Source organism: Dermochelys coriacea, chromosome 6 (assembly GCF_009764565.3).
Source record: "Dermochelys coriacea isolate rDerCor1 chromosome 6, rDerCor1.pri.v4, whole genome shotgun sequence".
In the NCBI taxonomy this organism is placed as follows: domain Eukaryota; kingdom Metazoa; phylum Chordata; order Testudines; family Dermochelyidae; genus Dermochelys; species Dermochelys coriacea.
Genome location: NC_050073.1, coordinates 46,623,852 through 46,646,536, shown reverse-complemented (window position 1 = coordinate 46,646,536; position 22,685 = coordinate 46,623,852). Strand labels below are relative to the sequence as shown.

General features: G+C 39.7%; 1 protein-coding gene across 2 annotated transcripts in view; it reads right to left on the bottom strand.

Annotated features, from left to right (window-relative positions):
• Window positions 1–2,881: 2,881 nt before the first annotated feature.
• Window positions 2,882–22,685, bottom strand: part of EHF (ETS homologous factor) — a 37,526-nt gene continuing 17,722 nt past the window's right edge. Inside the window, exons 2-9 of one of the 2 annotated variants that reach the window (XM_038406642.2) lie at window positions 20,677–20,776; window positions 14,698–14,943; window positions 13,005–13,064; window positions 10,445–10,513; window positions 10,285–10,353; window positions 6,483–6,542; window positions 4,923–5,118; window positions 3,260–4,061 (exon numbers count right to left, since the gene is read on the bottom strand). In XM_038406642.2, coding sequence (XP_038262570.1) covers window positions 3,962–4,061; window positions 4,923–5,118; window positions 6,483–6,542; window positions 10,285–10,353; window positions 10,445–10,513; window positions 13,005–13,064; window positions 14,698–14,943; window positions 20,677–20,773 — 897 coding nt within the window. In that variant the 5' untranslated portion in view covers window positions 20,774–20,776 and the 3' untranslated portion in view covers window positions 3,260–3,961. Of the gene's footprint in view, window positions 4,062–4,922; window positions 5,119–6,482; window positions 6,543–10,284; window positions 10,354–10,444; window positions 10,514–13,004; window positions 13,065–14,697; window positions 14,944–20,676; window positions 21,055–22,685 lie in introns of those variants that run through there. The other variant, XM_043515868.1, reaches the window with a different exon arrangement.

Sequence of the window (22,685 nt, the reverse complement as noted above, 5' to 3'; positions counted from 1 at the left end):
CTTCTTCCCTTCAAATTAGAAACCTGCAGAACTAGTACCTCAGGCTCAACCCTGTTGTGTTTCAAGCATGTTTGGATTTGGATCCAATGGATGCCCAGGGAGACAGATATTGCCCGGGCAGATGTAACCTTTATAATTTTCCGGCTATTTTCCCGACAGCTCTTGCTTCTACATTAACACAGCTGTGGCAGCATTCTTTTCTCACTGTTTTTTGTTTTGTTATGTTTTTTTGTACAGCTTCTGCACATTTTGTATGACTCTCATCGTTGACTTTTTTTTTTTGCAATATCCCCACTCCTAAAAAAAGTTAATTAGAATCTATCTCAGTTTCTTACTTCCTCCATCATCATCTCAGATTGGACCCTAACCTCACCCTTTTACAAAATCCTGATCCTCAGCATCCCTTCTGTTTCCCAATGCCATGATACAGGGCTGCCTCCATTTTTTTTACTTTCCTACATTCTGAAATATTTCATATGTTAAGAAGAGATTTTAACCAAGAGCAAATGAGAGCTAGAAGTGCATGCTCACTCCCTGTATGGCATGATTGCCATGAGAGAAGGGCCAAAACTACAGACCCAGACCTGAACTTCCCCAGTCTGAATACGATTGGTATGAGCTCATTTCTAATTTATTACAATGTGTAGAGAGAGTTTTTCATCCAACTGAGAATCACAGGAAGAAGTGACATATATTACAGAAAAGTAGATGCTCCCTTGCTAGCAGTGTTTGGGAAGTACTGGGTGAAATCATAGAGTAAGTGCAATAGTACATTGCATTCCTTGGCAGTGTTCTGGAAGCTCCGTCTCAAATGAACTTTTGCCTGCCAGAGGGAACAGCGGGCCTTCATTTGAAAAAATTAGAACTCCCTCCCTGCACTCATTCACCACCGAGTTAGCTTTTCTGCCTTGCACTGTTCCCACCAGCCCACCCTCAATGCTTGTCTAATTCCTCTCCAGTTTCTCCCATATGCTCTCAAATGTTTTAAACCACCACTGGAAAACATTTTTCTCCATTTCTACTTGGATACGGTAACCTTTGATGCATCTGCAATTTGAACAGTTGGTTCCTTTAAATAAGTTTGCCTATTAGATGTGTCTGTTTTTATGGCTTTTGATCCTTGAGGCTATGTCAGCCTAGCAGTCCACCTCAAAGTCGGAAAAAAATCTAGGGCCCTTATCATGGGACATTCTGCGTGCTCACTGGCGTTAATGAAGATAGAGGGCATTCAGCACCAGGCAGGAAGTACTTTAGCACCTTGCAGGATCCAGTCCTAACCAATATAAAAGCTATTACAAGTTCCCCAAAGAAATGCCTATAGTCACACAATGCTTTCCCTGCAGTTCACTACTGTTTCTGGCATAAACTAACTACCTCGATTTCAGTAAGGCGTTTGATACCATGCCACATGGGGAATTATTAGTTAAATTGGAAAAGATGGGGATCAATATGAACATCGAAAGGTGGATAAGGAATTGGTTAAAGGGGAGACCAGAACAGGTCCTACTGAAAGGTGAACTGTCAGGCTGGAGGGAGATTACTAGTGGAGTTCCTCAGGGATCAGTTTGGGGACCAATCTTATTTAATCTTTTTATTACTGACCTCGGCGCACAAAGTGGGAGTGTGCTAATAAAGTTTGCCAATGATACAAAGCCGGGAGGTATTGCCAATTCAGAGAAGAATCAGGACATCATACAGGAAGATCTGGATGACCTTTTAAACTGGAGTTATAGTAATAGGATGAAATTTAATAGTGAGAAGTGTAAGGTTATGCATTTAGGGATTAATAACAAGAATTTTAGTTATAAGCTGGGGACGCATCAATTAGAAGTAATGGAGGAGGAGAAGGACCTTGGAGTATGGTTGATCATAGGATGACTATGAGCTCTCAATGTGATATGGCTGTGAAAAAAGCTAATGCGATTTTGGGATGCATCAGGAGACGTATTTCCAGTAGGGATAAGGAGGTTTTAGTACCGTTATACAAGGCACTAGTGAGACTTCACCTGGAATACTGTGTGCAGTTCTGGTCTCCCATGTTTAAAAAGGATGAATTCAAAATGGAACAGGTACAGAGAAGGGCTACTAGGATGATCCAAGGAATGGAAAACTTGACTTATGAAAGGAGACTCAAGGAGCTTGGCTTGTTTAGCCTAACTAAAAGAAGGTTGAGGGGAGATATGATTGCTCTCTATAAATATATCAGAGGGATAAATACCAGAGAGGGAGAGGAATTATTTAAGTTCAGTACCAATGTGGCACAAGAACAAATGGGTATAAACTGGCCACCAGAAAGTTTAGATGAAAGTTTCTAACCATCAGAGGAGTGAAGTTTTGGAATAGCCTTCCAAGGGAAGCAGTGGGGGGCAAAAGATCTATCTGGCTTTAAGATTAAACTCGATAAGTTTATGGAGGAGATGGTATGATGGGATAATGTGATTTTGGTAATTAATTGATCTTTAAATATTCAGGGTAAATAGGCCTAATCCCCTGAGATGGGATATTAGATGGATGGGATCTGAGTTACCTAGGAAAGAATTTTCAGTAGTATCTGGCTGGTGAATCTTGCCCATATACTGAGGGTTTAGCTGATCGCCATATTTGGGGTCGGGAAGGAATTTTCTTCCAGGGCAGATTGGAAGAGGCCGTGGAGGTTTTTCGCCTTCCTCTGTAGCATGGGGCACAGGTCACTTGAGGGAGGATTCTCTGCTCCTTGAAGTCTTTAAACCACGATTTGAGGACTTCAATAGCTCAGACATAGATGAGGTTTTTCATAGGAGTGGGTGGGTGAGATTCTGTGGCCTGCATGGTGCAGGAGGTCATACTAGATGATCAGAATGGTCCCTTCTGACCTTAGTATCTATGAATCTATGAAAAAAACCCATGACGAAAAACCCAGCATCTGAAGTAACTGAAGGAAAGGGAGGCCAGCAGAATGTTAAGATACTCAGAAATTGGTAGGAGAGATGGGACACGTTATTGGACAACAAAATTACAACCCAGGTGATTATGGAACATTTGCTTCTATAAGTATCTCCACAAGGAACAAACATTTAATAATGGGCTCTCTTGAAAGGGAAAGTATAACAGAATCCAGTGGCTGGAAATTGAAGCTAGACAAATTCAGACTGGAAATAAGGTGTACATTTTTAACAGTGCGTGTAATTAACCTCTAGAATAATTTACCAAGGGTTGTGGTGGATTTTCCATCACTGATAATTTTTAAATCAATATTGGATATTTCTCTAAAAGATCTGCTCTAAGAATTATTTGGGGAAATTTTATGTGTTATACAGGAGGTCAGACTAGGTGATCACAATGGTCCCTTCTGGCCTAGGAATCTATTAAAACCACCACATGGCTCAGAGATGCTTACTATTTTATCCATTCAAAGTTCACTTTCTAAGTGTACAACATGCTGCAGCATGTGCAACTGTTGTGGGATAGCTACATGAGGCAGATGCTTTTCAGTCTCATGCATGCAGTCGTATGTTACTTCATACTCCACAGGTATCCACAGTTGAAATAATATGATCTGAACTGAACAATCACCCGTGAGTCCTCTTACAAAGATAAGCAACATTGGAAATCATTATTTTTCGCAGGATGCCTTATTTTAAATTATTTTACTCATAAAAATACATAATGCCCCATGATTCCCCCCTTTATTTGCATGACTCACAGCATTGTCATAAATCACATTACTCCTGCACTATATAAAAAAAACTTCATAAGATGGGAAAATTAATCACAATCATAGTTACCATATATCACAGAAAACTGTGTACATTTTTTCCCCATACAGGACATACTTCAACTAAAATAATTTTGACACCAATGATAGTGTTCCTTCTTCCTGTTAGAAGTAGTTTTTTTCCCCCATTTTTGTACATAAATAGAAGGGAATAGTCTTTGAAATATTTACATCCAGAAGATTTTGCTGCTGTTTTTGTTGACATCTTCAATTCTCATTTTCTCTCCAGCCACCGGCATTCTTTCCAAATTTATAGACTAATCTCCGGCCATCCACACGCTCCAGTATTTCTCTTTTGTAATAGTATCTGTTAAAAGAAAAACACAGAAATAGATTTGATACTAGACATTGGAGTTGAGAATAGTCTTTAAGGGACACTGTCAACTAAGAAATCACACTTGTAACTGAACATGTTTTACCTACTATTATTACAAATAATATCTAAGGTTATTGTGACTGAAAGAGATTAGAGAAAACATCTTATCTCTTTTTTATTTTACTTTGTTTTAGTTTATACATTTGACTGCACCTGGGGTAGACTATGCCACTTTTCAGAACACCAGCTCATAGCTTATTCAGTGTTGCCAACTCTTGTAATTGTATCGCAAGTTTCATGATATTTGACGTTTCTGTAAAAGTGCCAGCTTCTGGAATCCTATGATCAGATAAGAATCTCAACTTTCATTTAAAACAAAAAAAAAGTTTCTAGCCCTACTGGGTGTGAAGAAAAGCTTGAAAATGTGAAAATCAAAAGAATCCCATGATTCTTAAGCCAATCTCATTATTTTGGTGGGCTTGATTTATGTTCAGGTTGGCAATACTGCTTAGGCATTGCTTAGGCCCAGATTAAACCCTTTGGGTTTAGCAGTGACAAGTCCTTGAGCTGGTTCTTTTGCAGAGGGGTGAGTTTTACCTTTTGTGTTTTATCTTCTATATCAGTTAGTTTCACCTGTTCGTGTGGCTTGTTCACACAGCAACAAGGGAGACAAAAAACTTTAAAAAATAAGAAAATGTATTTATAACCCCCTCAAAATCAATAAGGGAACTCAGATGGCAGGTGTAGCCAATGAAACTACTTTTAACTAATTTTTTAAAATAAACAAAATTCCAAATTGATGCAATATCTCTTTAATTATTCCAGGATTCATGTTTTCTCAACTCATGCTACCTCATGGCCCGGCTGAGTTTCTCATAAGTCATGCTGCTATTGTTTTTCTTCTTTCCCCAGAGCTGAGCCACCGCCTCAGATTTTAAGAACCTGAAGACACCTTCAGATCGGTCTTCCCACTTTATTAATCCTGGGTTCTTCTCTGAATTCAGGAGAATATCTCTGATAAATTCCCAGAGGTGAGTTCCTCGAGGATCTGAAAGAAGATGGAAGAAACAGAAAGACTTTCTCTGGGGTATTTTTTTGTTTTTGTTTTATTTTGGTATGGTAGGTTGCTCACAGAAAATGACTTGTCTGCAAAGAAACCATAATCTGACTATGCCTCCAGACTTCCATGTACGTTGTCTGAGATGTGTAAAGCGGTAATCTAAGAGACAAGGTGGGTGAGGTAATATCTTTTATTTGATCAACTTCTGATAGTGAGAGAGGCAAGCTTTCGAGCCACACAGAGCTCTTCTTCAGGTCTGGGAAAGGTACTCCAAGTGTCTCAGCTAAATGCAAGGTGGGACAGATTGTTTAGCATAAGTACTTAGCACATAGTCTAAGGGACCATTCAAGGTAGAAAGCTTGTCTCTGTCACCAACAGAAGTTGGTCCAAAAAAAGATAGTACCTCACCCACCTTGTGTCTCTCATATTCAGGCTACAACTACACTGCATAAAGCAGTAATCTTGACATTTCTCAAATTGAGGTTATCTTCAGAATAGCTCCCCAAAGATTTGCATATCTCAGTAAAGCTGCAGCAAAATACTGCACCAACTCACCCTCAGAAACTTGGATGCAACACAGAGAAATGGCGCGTAAGCCAGTCTTTGTTTCGTATTACAAAGCTCAGCTCTTTGCATTAATCCTATCAAGTGTGTACCCTGTTGAAGCCACATACCTCAGACCACTGCTCTGTTGCTTAATACTTCTACACCATGACCTTTGGCACTTATACCCATTCAGGAAGGAAAAGCACTTGGAGTGATTTGCCCAGAAATCACTGGCATTGTGGCATTCTCCCCTACTAAAGACTAAGGAGGAGATTTTCATGACTCATTTGCCAAAATATTTGGATAGAAATATTTGCACACCCATGGTGTAACCTTCCCTTAAATCTCCATAATGGATGTGGATAATGAATCCTTCCTTAGAGGAGGGACAAGCCCAGGGCATTGCAAGGATTGAATTTCTCAGAGAGGAGATCGTTCTGGTGGCCAAGGCATCTCCTAACTTCTTTTCAACCCAGCAATCATGTCTTAAAGGAGGACACAGTAAACATTCATCTAATTCTGTGTTTCTGAAAGGTCCTTATTGATTAGAGCATTATTTGGAACCTCTACTCTACCCTGGACAAAGCCAACTCAAACAATGGGAGCAAAGTATAACAGAGAGCAACAGTTGGTCAGATCCTCAGCTAGTGTAAATCAGTGTAGCTCCGTTTGACCCATTTGCTGTGAAACTGGGCTCTTTTTTTTTTAATTGCTTCCTTCCTTCCCAAAACTTGAACCTAAGCTTATACTGTCTCTGGGCCGTTAATCAAGCCACCATCAAGTGTTGCCATAAGCAGTTGACTTACTGTGCTTCTTGGTGTGGGACTTTGGGGGATGATCTTGTGTTTTTTTCTCATCTGAAGACTCTGCAGAGGATGCAAATGAAACCATTCTAATAAACTTGGCTAAAGGTTTTCTGTTGACTAGCAGATTAAAACATAAAAACCTCAAAAATGAGTAAGTGCCTGTTTTAAAGATAATCAGCTTTCAAAAACTAAATGAGTGATCCAGGGGGATATTTTTGCTTTCCGAGTTATATTTTAATCAGCCAGGCTATATGTCACAAAGAGATCATTGATGAATAAAGGACAAATACAGAGGTATACAGTTGACTCTGGAAATATTAATTAGATTAACAAATACCTCACCCCGTGTCCCTTGCACCATGTATGTCAGAGTGAAAAAGAAGAGGATCATATCTATAAAAGCAATCCAGAATTCTCCCATTATGGCCCAGACTTTGCTTGTAGCATGCAACTTTGGGGGCTTTTTTGTTTCTTTGTTTGTTTGTTGTTCTATGGATGATCTAATGTGAATTGTATGTACTGATATGAATGTAATGTACACCCACCTGCCTAAATGCAGAGTTTTCTGGCAAGGCATTGTTCTTAAGAAAATAAATACAAGCCAAGTAGTCCCAGAACTCAAGCCAGTGTTGTTAGGATTTTTTGACAGCTGGGCACATATATTTTATTTTTACAGCTATAAGCCACAAGAACATGCTGCTTCTCATCAGTGCAACATTTTTGTCTGTAAACACTCTTAAAAGGCATTGGATTTCTAGCTCAAGCCATTCCTCAGAAACTAAGAATAAAGAAGTCGTATTTATTCATTTCTTATCACCTAGCTAGAAGATGATATTTCTGTGTTTAGTAGTCACCGTCTTGGAAATTAACAAAATCTGAATCTATTACTGACATTAACACAAAAGGTTTCTTATAATCAGGCTGAGAACTTTCACAAGGTCTATGAGACAATTTTAATTATAAGTCCCTCTTGTGCTTGCTCTGCAGGATATTTAGTGCTTGAATTCCATTAAGATCCATGCATGTTTTTCCAGTGGCTAAGTATTCACAATTACCATAATTTTGCATGGAAAGCAGGAATTTACATATGCAAATGACTTAATGTAAATATCTATTTGCATAAAATCTTGCCTGATTTGCACATGTATCTGCAATAATTGCATGTAAAAAATGGGTGCAAAATATTTACAGACATACTGTACTTTACATCAATTGGAAATATGAACTCAAAAGTAGCGTTGTCCAAAAAACTGAATATTAGGTCTGGGTGCAGGCCTGAAAAATTGAAAAAAAAAATCATTTCAGGTCAGCCTGGATGAAAGTGTTGTGAAATTTTTGGTGAACCAAAATGTTCAAAAAAATTAATTTCAATGTTGAGTGTTTTTAATACATTTTAAATTATTTTTAAAATAAAATTCCCAAAACAAAGTCAAAATGTTTAATTTCATAAATGCTGAAATTAACCCTTTCTGACATTTCTGGAAAAAAACATTCTGACCAAAACAATTTGCCAAAATTGATCTAAATTTGTGAATGGTTTCAGTTAACCCAATTTTGCATTTTTTTCACCCAAGCTTTTGCTCAGCTGTATTCAGGGCAGAGAGGACAGTCCCTGCCTACCCTGTTTTAAGTCTGATATAGCATGGTCTTGACCTACAGCTGCAAATCAGCTCTGGGCTCATGTTTATATATCCTGCCCACTTTCAGAGAACCCACTGTTTACTTGAGTGCCCACTTTCAGAGAGCACCAGCCACTGATGAAAGTCACTGAGCTTGACAACTGTATATCAAAAGTCAATGGGACTTTTGTCTTGTTTAAGGACTGCAGGGTCAGGTCCTTAATTTGTGGGTAGTTTTACCTAAAAATACAATTATTAAAAAAAACTGATTTTAGAATTCCCTAAATTAGCTTAAAATGGCTTTGGTGTGTTTGACTTAGCTGGTAATTTATTCAATGAAAGTCAGTTGCCTTCTACTTAGGAATTTATTCCTTATTACACCTGTGTAAACAGCCTCCCATTCTGCCTTTACTCTTCCACGGCGCCCTGTTCTGAGCACACAACATTAGAAGGCTGGGGCTTGACAGATGAAAAGAATTATGATGCAGTTTCAGCCTTGCAAAACTTGTGACAAAAGATTTAACATTATTTGCATATGATTCAGGAATGAGTTACTTCTTTACGGGATATACAAATTTAGTTTTTACAACAGGCTGTGCCCTTGGCGAGACACCCTAGCTCTAGGCTCAACAAGTCAGCGTATAAACACACCAAGCCAAGAATCTTGCTGATTCCCAGCATTGTCAGAAAGCTCTGAAGAGCTGGCAGCCATTTTATGAGAATGGGCATTGGCAAGAGAAAGAGCAATTGGATTTGGTGGGGTTTTTTAACATTTATTCCTGAATGCCTTTGTTTAAACTGCACATCACCTTGGCGAGCCTTGCTGTGCTTCTAGGTGAGGGCCACGCTTATGCTCTAATAAATTTATTAGTCTCTAAGGTGCCACAAGTACTCCTTTTCTTTATGCAGATACTGTCTGCCCTTTAATTGTGTCAGGTGAGTTTAAGGATGAGGGCCCAGTGGGCAAATGAACTGGACAGCACCCAGAATGAGTCTCAGTGGGGAGCTGCAGAAGTAGTGGGAGGAGTGCAGTCACATTGCATTTCTTCTTTCCATCTCTTCCCGTATCCGGTTCCTTCACCTTTCTTTTCTCTTTCTCTCTCTCACCCTCATATTTTTCTACCTTTGATTCTTTTTCAGTATTTGTTTCTCTTTAGATTACTTTCTCTTTTCCCCCTTTTCTTTCCTTATGTTTTCTCTCCTTCTTCCCCATGTTCCCTCAAGAGTCCTTGCTTCTTGTCAATACTGACTTTTTCTTCTCATCTTTCTCCTTCCCTCTCTCTTCTTTCCCTTCTTCTACCAATTCTCCAATCTCTCTTCCTTTCTTCTCTTCTCATCAGTTCTCTCTCTCCTCTTTCCTCACTTCCTGCCCACAGCTGCCACTAAGTCACCATCCTCTAAATCATGCTTGCCACATTTTCATGCGTCCACTCACCACCACCCATTTATGCTTTTACCACTCTCTACTCCCCATGCACCTGTCACTCACCCACTATCACACTATCACACACTATCACACTGCCTTAAAAAAGGCAGATTATATTCTTGTTACATCCTCTTTATACTGCTCAGGAAGTGCAAAGAGGCCATCAAAGGGGTAAAATAGCACACTGTGGACATGATGTGCAGAAGCACCATAGGGCTGAAGTAGGTGATCCACTGAAGCTGTGGGAAAGCTGCCTGGGAAGTATGTCCGGGAACATCTGCTGCTCCGGTGCAGTTCAGTAGGGGTGACTTATGCCTTCCCTATGGCTGCTCTGTGCTGATGTAACACCATATCTGGCCATTGATACCTGTATACCAATCACTTTGCTCACCACTGAAATGCACTTCTGAGGTTGTGCACAGCCACACTGCACAACAGGTTATGACAGGATAGGGACATCTTATCTTTCTAACACTGTCTCTTCCACCTTGAGTCAGTCACTTGATAACATACGGGGAGCCACCCTGAGGTTACTGCTTATCTGAGGTTCTTTTTTCTTGACAAAGAGAGGAGAGCAGTGCACCTTTCAAATAACTATTTAGTTAGGATCACTAAAATAACTAATATCAACATCAATATTGCTTGGTTTAAAACTACTGGATACCTACACTCAGACCTGCAAAAGAAGACTTTTATATAGCAGTAATTCTAGGGTGTGTGACACAAATGATCAGCAATAGAATTAAGAGCTTCTTACCAAGAGGCTGGTGACTGGTAGTAGTCGTAGAAATCTGTTCACGACAGAAAGTTTTACCGTCCAATAACTCTGGAGATTAAAAAGAAAAAGTTTAACATTAACATCCTCTTACCACAATAAAACACTTTATAAATGCCTGAAGCATTGTGATGTTAGTTACCTACTGTGCTACCATAACCACTGTCATACAAATAATTCTCTTCTTTCCAGGAGGCCATTAAAGACGGATCTGAAGATAGGGACCAAAAGGAAAGTCTGTATCAGTAAAAGAATACTATCCAGCAGTGAGGTGAGTAACAACAAGACACTGAACCAGTAGGAATAAGAGAAAGGTGACAAATAAAAGACCATGGGGAAAAAAACATGCAGGTTGCTACATCATAGACTGTTACATTCACCCATGCCATTTGTACACTAGGGCAAATTTGTTAATACAGAATATTTATTTTTTTAAAATACTTTGTCTTGGCCTGAATTTTTCTATTCTCTCAGATAATATTTCAACTATGTGTGTTCCAATGGGAGATCAGCTCCTCTTCCTGACCCAGCAGTGAAGTGTGTGACATTATGCTTTGTTGCTATAGAAATGATTGCATCCTCAACAATTCAGCATTCTAGTAGAATTAAAGAAATTAAGGTTTATTCGTTGTTTGTATTATGGTGGTTCCCAGAAGCCCTCATTGAGGCCAAGGCTCCCTTTGGTTAGGCAAATATCAGTTCATAGAAAAAAACATGATATAACTGAAAGTTCAATCTTCTATGTGGGTCCCATTTTATATTATTAGATACCAATGCAGAATCTCTATTGAGGATCATACTGAGGGCCTGATGCTAAACTTACATATATCCTTAACCTAAAGGACATTTTATTGGGCACAAAATGCATAACACATGAATATGGAAGATTTTTAAAGTCACCCTTAGACTCATAGTGCTCCATACAATACAAGGAAAATTCAGTGGAATGTTATAATAGCAGACTCATAACCTGCACACATTTGATTGTCAGCAGCTGGTGAAATCATGATGCTTTTTGCATTACAACTTTTCAGGCCAGAGAAGTTAAGTTTGTCTTTCTTTCTCTATCCAAATCAAAGGCAATGAAGCATAAGACTCAAATTTGGGATTTATTTATTTTTTCAAGTTAATGCAATTGGAAACTGAAAATGAGTCACTAGCTAAATCATCTCGTTTGGCTGTATTAACATTTATGACATGGGAATTTAGCAGGCATTCAAACTTATAGCTACATGTTGGGGCATCCTGAGCCCATGTTCTTACAGTAGCACACACCCTTTTCTTGTTTGGACATTTGATCCACCCACTGTTGTCTCTGAAAATGAACCTTACCCAGCTAAAGCTTGTGGGAATTATTTGGCCTCACGCTTACAGCTATTCCAGCATCGACACTGAGGCAACCTTCCTTGACTTAGTAGGACCAGATAGGATTCACCTCTGAACCCATCAACTTCATTTCTATCTGATCACAAGGAGCTGGCGTGTAGCCATATCAAGTTCTTCCATCCTCAAGAAAGCAGTACGCCCAGCCCCTGCCAACTCGTGGACATACTGACTGCGCCTGGATAATTGAACCTGGGCTTTTCATGTGGCAATGAGCAGAGCATCACCACAGCCCCACTGCACCAGCCCCAATCCAGAAATTGTTTTTAATAGTGGAGAAGTGGCCACCATAAAAAAAAAAGTGAATACACAAGACTTTAATATTTGCACAGTCTTTAGATGAATACTTTGTGAAGGCCTTGTGTATCTCTACTGAGGGGTGGATTAAGACTTAATCAGGCCAAGATCCACAACGATATTGGGATTCATCCTCAGAGGTTTTATCTTTCTCATATAGAAGACCTTTCCTTTCTCCAACTCAAATACAGTCAACTCCCCTCCAGCAGAAAGTCAACCTGTAGCTATACACAGGACGATTACCTGCTACTCTACATCTGTGTCTCATTGTTCTGTCTGACCCAGCTCTGACCAAGGAGAACATATACCAAAAACCCTAAATTCCTGCCTTGATCTGTGCCTAGCTGTATTCTATGCCACAGGGAAAAGGCAATAGACCGATGAATGAAATAGGCTGTCAGTGTTTGTCTGAAACACTCCACGCTATAAGCTGGTGTTGATTCTTCTGGGAAATAGTTAGTGGGTATGTCAGTGGCTCATTAACACACCCACATATAAGGGACTTGAAAGTGTCTATGTAGAGAGAAGATCTGGAATGTGAGCTGAGCCATTCTTGGAAAGGAAGCCTGAAAATGGCCAAAGTTGAGGAGAAGACTTCAGTTTGATTTTATGTTGTTCCATTGTAGTTCTTTTTAACAATGAAACCAAGCCCCAGGGAGGAAGTTATGAGCCACTACAAATTGTGCAAACTGTCTTTGGAGGAAGGTGATGAAGACACTGGACATGTGACATTTTAGAGGTCTTCTAACTGAGTAACCCTGTGCAATCTAATGCTTCTGGTACCATGTGAGACCTCAGAGATTCAGTAAAGAGAATTACCTACATTTTTAAAAGCTCAGTTTTAATTTCATTTCCATTATTTAATGACCTCTTCTCTGGAAAAAAAACTTGTTTTGATATTTAAGTGAAGCTATTGCTAAAACATCCACTATGAACTTTATCTTAGCAGCTATTTTCCTTGATCATTGACACCCAAGTAAAGTCAAGTTACCTGGTACACCATAACAATTGCTATGACTCACCTGTTTGTTCTGTTTTAACAACGACATTATGTGATGGGTACATTTCACTGCCACATTGACCTGCAAGAGATTGCATGGGAGAGGGGATGTGTAATTATGTGCATAGCACATGAAGGAAAGATAGGGCTTCAAGCAGGGATCAATACCAAAGGGCTAATTTTTAAAAGACATAAGGACACACACACACATACACACACACACACATCCTCTGCCCACGCCCTGTGAACTCCTCATTTAACTTCTTAGTGTGAATCTGCTAAATTACTATGCTATAGCTGGAAATGGGAAGTCTCAGGTGGCTGGACAGAAGAAAGGAAGGAAGAGTCTGTCATTTTTACCTTACTACATCTATTTCAGAGACAAGGTAGGTAAGGTAATATCTTTTTTGGGACCAACTTCTGTTGGTGAGAGAGACAAGCTTTTGAGGCACACAGAGCTCTTCTTCAGCTCTGGGAAAGGTACTCTGAGCATCACAGCTAAATGCAAGGTGGAACAGATTGTTTGGCATAAGTAGTTAGTCAAGGTAGAGTGGCCCATTAACACCCCAGAAGTCATAGGACAAAAAGAGGGGTTAGTGGGTTACAAATTGTTGTAATACGCCATAAATCCAGTGTCTCTGTTCAGTTCATGATTTTTAGTGTCTAGCAGAATTATGAAGTTAAGCTCCCAAGCTCATCTTTTGAAAGTATTGTGCAGGTTTCCTTTGTGGATGAGGACTCATAGGTCGGATATAGAGTGAGTGTTTTCTGACTTGTTCACCCACAGGTGATAGGGTGTTTTTGTCTTTTATTATTTTCCTGTGTCATTTCATTCGAGAGGGTAGTGATAGTCTGGTTTCACCCACATAGTTGTTATTGGGACATTTAGTGCATTGGATGAGGTACACCACATGTTGTGATATGGAATGTGTAGGATCCATGGATCTTGAAAGGTGTATTGTGGGGGGTGTTGATCATTGTAGAGCGGAGATATGTCTACAGGTTTTGCATCTGTTGTTCTGGAAGGGACTGGTGCCACTTTGAGTTGATGTATTTCTCTCTCACCAATGGAAGATGGTCCAATGAAAGATATTACTTCACCCTCTCTAATGTCTTGGGACCGACACAGCTACAACTACCCTGTATACATCTATTTCAGTCATTCAACAGAATGCGTTGCCTTCTTGCTACATGAGACAGACACAGCTACAACTACCCTGTATACATCTATTTCAGTCATTCAGCAGAATGAGTTGCCTTCTTGCTACATGAGGCCTCAAAAGCATGGAGGGGAGTTCTACATTTCTGCATACCTATGAATCTCCTGAGCATGAGTGGGTTACAGAGCTCCTTTCTGCAATATAAGCTTGGGCTTATATTGGGCTTATATGTGGGCTACTTGTTAATAAAGAAAAACTTTGTCTTTATTGATAAAACATCCCATCTATTTTCATGGTCTTTCCCCAGTATTGCTAAATTGACTAATGTCTTGTGGATCAGGTAAGACCTTAGTAAAGTGGAGGATAACCAGGAGTTGCAGTCCTGTGTCTCTTAGGAGCTCAGCAGCAATGAAGTTGCAATCTTGGGAAACTCTTAAACCCCTCACGAGCAGAGCTTCAGTCACTGCAAGGCTGAGGAACATAAGTGGCCTTAGATCAACCCAGAATTCACAAAATTGTGGTTGCAATCCTGTCCATGTGCTAGTGTATATTTACCATTCCATTTTAGGTGCTGAAGGTTGCTGTAAAGAAGTTGGCCGGCTCTCCCAGCTGCCTGGGTGAATTCGTGCAAAGTCATGTTGCATAGATGTTCGCCATCGATGTCAAAGTCTTGGAAAGGTATGCAGTTGGCATCCAGCTGGTTGGTATCCAGGAAATGCTGTAGCCACTCCCACACCTGGTACTTGGTCCAGTATTGAGGGTGTATCTCATGCCACTGAGTTCCATAGAAACTGCCAGGCACTGGAAAGAGAAATGTTATGAATTTACTCTATCTGTTCACACAAGAGTAATAGCGAGATAGAATGTCTATGTGACGTGTACAGGAAAGAAAGCATGGTCTAGTGCTTAAAGCACATCACTGGAAGCCAGCAGATCTTAATTCTCTTCCCAGTCCCTAACACTAACTTGCTGATTGTCCTTGAGCAAGTCACTTCAGTGCTCTTTGACTCAGCTTCTCGATCTGTAAAATGGAAAGAATCAAAGTAACGTAGGTTACTGGGGTATTGTGGGGATTAATTCATTCATGTTTGTAACATGCTTTCAAATTCTTGGGTGGAAGGCTCTACCAGTGGGAAAAATATTAGAGCATAGATGTAATGATGCCCACTTGGGAAAAGGCACCTTTGAAGTATGTATAATAATGATGGGCCAAATCCTGCAGTTCTTGTTTGGAAAAAACTCCCTTTGAGATCAGTGGGAGTTTGGCTTGAATAAGTACTGAATAAATGCTGAATATGAATTTCAGTATTTAGCCCAATAATGATCAAATAAATGTATATTTAAAGGTATATTATTACATAGTAAAATCTATCATATATAACCACCAACAAACATCAGCTGTATAGTAGAGCTGGCATCCTAGTAAAGGCAGAGAAACAACTCATGCCTTGTGTTTGGAGATACCTCAAAGAGATCTCTTAATATGCAAGGCTCCCTAATTTGTTCCTCAGAGGTTTTACTGAATATCTAAATTCTTTGTTGATTGGCCAAATCCTCCAGAACAGCCTCTGTTATGTTCTTTCATGACAATAATTTGCATTAAAAATGCTAGAATCTGAGTACGCAAAAAGAATTTGTGCCTGCCAATGGGGTAATGAGATGTCAATATTTACAGATGATACCAAGCTGAGAGGGGTTGCAAGTGCTTTGGAGTTAGGATTAAAATTCAAAATGATCTGGACAAACTGGAGAAATAGTCTAAAGTAAACAGGATGAAATTCAATAAGTACAAATTCAAAGTACTCCACTTAGGAAGGAATAATCAGTTGCATGCATACAAAATGGGAAATGACTGCCTAGGAAGGAGTACTGCGGAAAGGGATCTGGGGGTCATAGTGGATCACAAGCTAAATATGAGTCAACAGTGTAAGACTGTTGCAAAAAAAGCAAACATAATTCTGGGATGTATTAGCAGGAGTGTTGTAAGCAAGACATGAGAAGTAATTCTTCCGCTCTGCTCCGCGCTCATTAGGCCTCAACTAGAGTATTGTGTCCAGGTCTGGGTGCCACATTTCAGGAAAGATGTGGACAAATTGGAAAAAGTCCAGAGAAGAGCAACAAAAATGTTTAAAGGTCTATAAAACCTACGAGGGAAGATTGAAAAAAAATGAGTTTGTTTAGTCTCAAGAAGTAAAGACTGAGGGGTGAACATGATAACAGTTTTCAAGTACATAAAAGATTTTTACAAGGAGGAGGGAGAAAATTTGTTCTTCTTAACCTCTGAGGATAGGACAAGAAGCAATGGGCTTAAATTTCAGCAAGGACGGTTTAGGTTGGACATTGGGAAAAACTTCCTAACTATCAGGGTGGTTAAGCACTGGAATAAATTGCCCAGGGAGGTTGTGGAATCTCCATCACTGGGGATTTTTAAGAGCAGGTTAGACAAATACCTGTCAGGGATGGTATAGATAAGACTTAGTTCTGCCTTGAGTGCCTAGATGACCTCTTGAGGTCCCTTCCAGTCCTATGATTCTATGTCCTAATTTACCAAGGCGAGCAAAGCACCACAAGTGATTGTTGGGGGTACTGCATGTGGTACAGGGAGAAGAGCAACAATCCTGCACGGACTTGACCACTTGTGGGCTGTCTAATCTCCGGCAGAAGGACTGGAATGGAAAGTAATTCAATGAGAGGCAACTCATAGCCTGATTTCTACATCTGGCAATTTGGGAATCCTGAGACTTGTGTGTGCAAAATGTAGTGGTGAAAATATTAACTATATTATTAATATGTAATAACAGATATTAATATTAATAATATGTATGCAATGTTGTAAATTTGCACAGCACTTTACACACACACACACAAACACATACCCCAGACCTTATTCAAATTGACCAGTAACCTCTTCTGTAAATGAGAATACTCACAGTGTCACATATCAGAGTCTGGCCCTGAGAAAGAGACATATTCCCTGCCCTAAAGAGTTTACAACCTAGATAAGCCCGGACAAGCACACACAAGGCAAGAGAGGGGATGATGTGTTCATGCGGAAAAGAATAAGAGCAGGACTGCTTGAAGAGGTGGGGTTGAAGGAAGAATTTGAGGCAGGAGAGAGAAGGTGCTTGGAAAACGAGGACAATGAGATGGTTCCAGACATAGTCTATAGTATGAAAAAAGGCATGAGGTGAAACTTGGGGAAAGGAGACAAACTATTATTGGAAAGGGCACAGGGGAAAGAGTGGGAAATGAGAACAGATGCAGGTAGGGCCTTAGAGATGAGGATAGGGAAACTGAATTTGATGCAGTAAGGAGCAGAAAACCAAAGAGAGGGATCATATAGCCAGAGCAATAGGAGAGGAAGATGACTTTAGCAGCAATAATTTGAATACTCGAGTGGCAAAAATCTGAGAAGCAGGGATGCCAAGTAGGTGTGGATTTTAGCAGTCAAGTTCATTAGGATATGAATAAGGTTTTAGCAGGGGAGATGGGGGCATAAGGAAAGGCCAGATTGCTCTAGGTCAGTGGTTCCCAAACTTGTTCCACCGCTTGTGCACGGAAAGCCCCTGATGGGCCGGACCAGTTTGTTTATCTGCCACGTCCGCAGGTTCGGCCGATCGTAGCTCCCAGTGGCCGCAGTTCGCTGCTCCAGGCCAATGGGAGCTGCTGGAAGCGGCGGCCAGTACATCCCTCGGCCCGCGCCACTTCCAACAGCTCCCATTGGCCTGGAACCGCAGTGAACCGCAGCCACTGGGAGCCGCGATCAGCTGAACCTGCAGACGTGGCAGGTAAACAAATTGGCCTGGCCCGCCAGGGGCTTTCCCTGCACAAGCAATGGAACAATTTTGGGAACAACTGGTCTAGCTCATCTACAAGATATGGGCTTAATGCAGCAATTATTGGGTGAAATTCTATGCCCTGTGTCATACCCGAGGGCAGACTCCGTGATCATAGTGATCCCTTATGACCTTGAATTCTATTAATTTGTTTGTTTCTATCTTTGAAAATGTGGCAGTGTCTATGTACAACATTGATATAGTATTCTCATTGCTTAACTAAATATTACTATTCATATTATTTATATTTATTTAACACCAAGAGTGTGCTAGATACTTTGCATAAATAGAGGAGGTCAAGTTCCTTGCTCCAAAAAGCTTAAAATCTAAGCTAAGATATAAGAAGCACATCCTATACCTTTCTATTCTCTTTCTATAATAAGAATAAATTATATCTGGTTAAAAAATAATCCCCAAAAGAGGGGGGATGAAATTTTGCCAGTTTCAGATTAAAAATAATAAAACTCTAATTTCTGTCTGAAGGTGGGCAAAATGCTCTTTTCTTACTTTATAAGAATTTCACAGCAAAACCAGATATTTCTCATAATAGCAGAGAATGGGAATCCTAATTTTAAGGCCCACGAAATGGTGGTGCAGGCCCCTGATGTTTTTATATATATTTCTAAAAATTGAAATGTTGGTGAAAACACTACAAAAGCAAATATATAGTCAAAAAGGGACCAGAGCAAGGCCGCTTAGCCACCTGGATGAAAAAGCTCTGTGTAGGCACAGCAAAGCAGCACTATATAAAGATGGCTTATTAATCAGATAAGGCTTATGTGTTATCTAGAATTATTAAATTTGCCAGAAAGTCCCACAGAGAATCCCCCTTCTCCCATCTTAATAAAGGTTCACCCCAGCCATACTGAGCTAAACAAAGTGGAATGATATGCCAATAGGTGATACTAAGGACAGCATATTTCAGCCTCCACATATCTCAGTCCTGGACTCTGGAGGTCATCAGAGATAAGGGGGGGAAATTGAGTGATTTTTTTTCTAAAATTTTAAATTCAAATTTTTAAAATTTGAGATGTCATCCATGTTTTAAAATTCCAGCTCTATATTTGACTGATCGGTGGGAACGCAGGGGGAATTTTCAAGCTCTTGCTCTGCAAGTCAAAAAATTGTCAAGAACCAGCTTTACTGTATGAGCCTTTCATCCCAGGCATGGATACAATATTGCATATTCTAGCCAAAAACAAGAATATCCAATATGGTTGTGAGAAATGTTAGTAATACAATCCCCAAGTTTCCCTAGCTACCGCTACCAGGGAACAAGGGGTATCTCAGGAGCAGATTGCAGTAGGTGCAGAACCATTTGCAGCTTGCAGTTGCAGGATTATGGGGAATTAATTGCTATGTAGGGGGCTTCAGAAAGTAACAATGGGATTTAGAAGCCACTGGGCACCCTCTGAAGGACCTAAGAAAGGTGGTTGGCCTGTCTCCCTGCAGGCTGCAGTCTTGGAAAGGGGGAGAGGACATTTGCAGGCCACCAGTTCTCAAACCAGAAGACTTTAAAGGTTAAAGGGGGGTTCTTGTTGAGAGAGGAGAGTGGGCATGTGGAGGGAATTGCAGAGAGGAAGATACAGGTTGACTTGGAATTTCAGAATCATGTGAATTCAAAACTGGAAGTGAATCCTGAATGATTGCAAAGGTAAAAATCCCTGAAAATAAAACCCACCAGTTTAGGCTTGCAAAATCCCATGTAAACTGAAACTAGCGCTTCTCAATCAAACATGATTTTCACCATGAATCCTAATAGACAAAATGAAAGGCAACCCAGTGTGTTTCTCAAGGACACTTTTATATATTATAAGGTATTTAGGAATCACACAGAGAAAAGAAACCGAGCTCCTTTTAGTTCTGAATGAGAGAATCTTCACTGTATGTTTCGTTATAGCATTTTACAGGACTATGATTAGTGTGTGATATAGGATGCTTGCCTGGCTTGATTTTAAGGTTTACTGCTGCTACTGTGACATTGTATTGGGTAGGGGTGAAAGATCTTAAAAGGTGTATCTAATATAATATATAGGTGCACAGTTCTACCACCATCCAGAATTCAGAAAATAATGGTACAGGAGGTATAGCTCTAAGTCACTGCTTAGGCTTGAACTTGGGTTGGTACTGACCCAAAGCCCTCACCATCGGATGGCTGTTTAGTGGCCTATATGAAATGGCACTGGACATCTCTGTCCATTATGAATTGAACAGGTTTCCATAACACAAAAAATCCCTATCACTGGCAATAACCCTCAGTGTCAGTCTGTCTTTTTAGTAGTCTGAGCTGAGAAGGCAAATACTGTGCCAGAGCAGGAAAACTGAACTCCCTTCTCAAGTGGTCCCTGCAGGTCAAGGTCAAAGAATAATGTCTGAGCAGTGTGTGTGTGAAGCTTGCAATGCTGCTGCCTGTGTTGTACTTTTTCTGTGAAGAGGGAACTTTGGGGCTGTCAATACAGCACTTTTCATCAGCACTCAATTCACTTTAAGAAAAAGAACCAGTAATAAACCACAAAGTATTATCCTTTCTAGGCACACTGTCCTCCTGGTAAAATTCCAATAGAGTATAAAGGAGTTTGGATAGTGCAGAGGTCAAAAATCATACCTACGTATATTTAAAGGCATAATACCCCCCTCCCCACCCCTACCCCAAACTTCCCAAAATATAGACAGTACACCATTGTTGAATTCCTCCTACCATTACATGTGGGATATCCATCTGTCCAAGAAGGCTGCTGGTGGAGTAGATTGCTGCTGGAATTGATACTCATTCTGCCAGTTCCTTCCAAAATCATGATCTGTAAGTGAATCGAACAGCTTGCTTAGCTAGTGGTGTATATGCCACAAGGCAAGTGGCAAAAAATTCCATTGAGACTGAAGTGAGCAATGCCAAGTCCATTTGTAGAAGACACAGCCCAGCTAAGGAACATGTTGCCACAATCCCTTTTCGGCTGCAATGAAATCTCCTTGTGGTAAACATTACCATTTTCATATGCATGAGGCAAGTTTTTACAGCCACCCATCCATAAATGAATAATCTCTGATCAGGAATGGAGTAGAATGAAAATGCACAGCTTCTGACAGAGCAATGCTGGAAGAGCTCCAAGCTTTGTGAAGTGAAATACAAAGCGGTTTCTTTTTATTTAAATGAAATTTCACAAGGTAAACTCTGACTGCTGTCATTTTTAAAAAACACCTAGTTTTCTATTTTATTTTGGACTTCAGAATAACTGATAATTGCAACCATGAATGTAACAGACTTCCAGAGACACATGCACAGAAAATCCTTCATTCATAAAGCCCTACGAGGTAATGGTATATGGATCTTTTTGTCACCGTGGCATAGGTTCTTGTCTAAGCTAAGTTAGTAGTGTTTTTAAGCCACTGTTATCTGACAGATGTGCAGACGATAAGATTCAGAACACAGCAAACTTAGAAGTCCAGGTTACAAGCTCTTGAACAATAGGTGGACACATAATAGAAATGGGAAGAGAAAGATGCCATTATCCATGGACAGAGAGTTACTTAAAAACACCATTCTAAAATATAATTTTATTAAGGAGTCACACAGTCTTTTTTTTTAAAAAAAATTGAATCTAGCCTGTAGCAGCTATACAAAACAGCATCTTTCATGTCTGCTATAAATTTGTTGTGCAACATTCCCTTTGTAATAACATATAAAAAAGTGAGCTGTAGCTCACGAAAGCTTATGCTCTAACAAATTTGTTAGTCTCTAAGGTGCCACAAGTACTTCTTTTCTTTTTGCGAATACAGACTAACACGGCTGCTACTCTGAAACCCATATAAAAACATGCTATTCATTAGAACACATGGTGAATGTAAGGAAATTCCCCATTGATATGCCTTCTTAATATGATACATTATATATCTCAGGCTGGAAGATGCAAAGCATAAAAGTTTGTTTCATAAACATATATTTTGTAATGTTTTGGAGGAGTTTTAAAGTAGCATGTTAAGCATTTATAAAGGCAGCTGATTTATATCAAGTTAGTTAAATATATGTTAAATATGTCCTGATTTGTTATTCTAAATTGTCTTCTGATTTTAGAGCCCCATTATCTTTTAGAACTATAACTTTAAAAGTCACATAGGCATGTGAATATGATTAATTGCACTGCAGTTTTGCATTATAAATAATTGAAACAGGAAACTAAACATTGAAAGTCCAGTACACTTCACAGTATCTCAACTGTGGGTATATTGAATGAGATAACATCATTGATTCTGGCCCAACTACTATTGAAGTCAATGGCAAAACTCCAATTTATTTTATTGGGAGCATGATAGGGCTCATTTTGTTAAAGACAAGTTCATAGTAATAGCCATTTCAGAAGGTAGGAAGAGGTCTCTCCGAAGTAATCACACCTGAATATTTCTGATTATGAATAATTTTCCGAGGACTACTTGGGTGGATATTCATTCCTCTCCCCTCCCCCATTATCTTTATTAAACAATCCTTATTAGAAAATTACCAATACACATATTACAGGAGCAATAAGAACACATATATGTATAATGTTCAATATTGCTGGTATTTTGTATTAAATACTAAAGCCTCCGGAAATGTAATATAGAGAACAATCCTACCCTGATAGGAGGTGGTCTAAGGCCCTCACTTGTATGAATAAGGGACTGCTGGAATGGACCCTAGATGATATAATAATTGTTTTCCATTTCTGTTTCCTA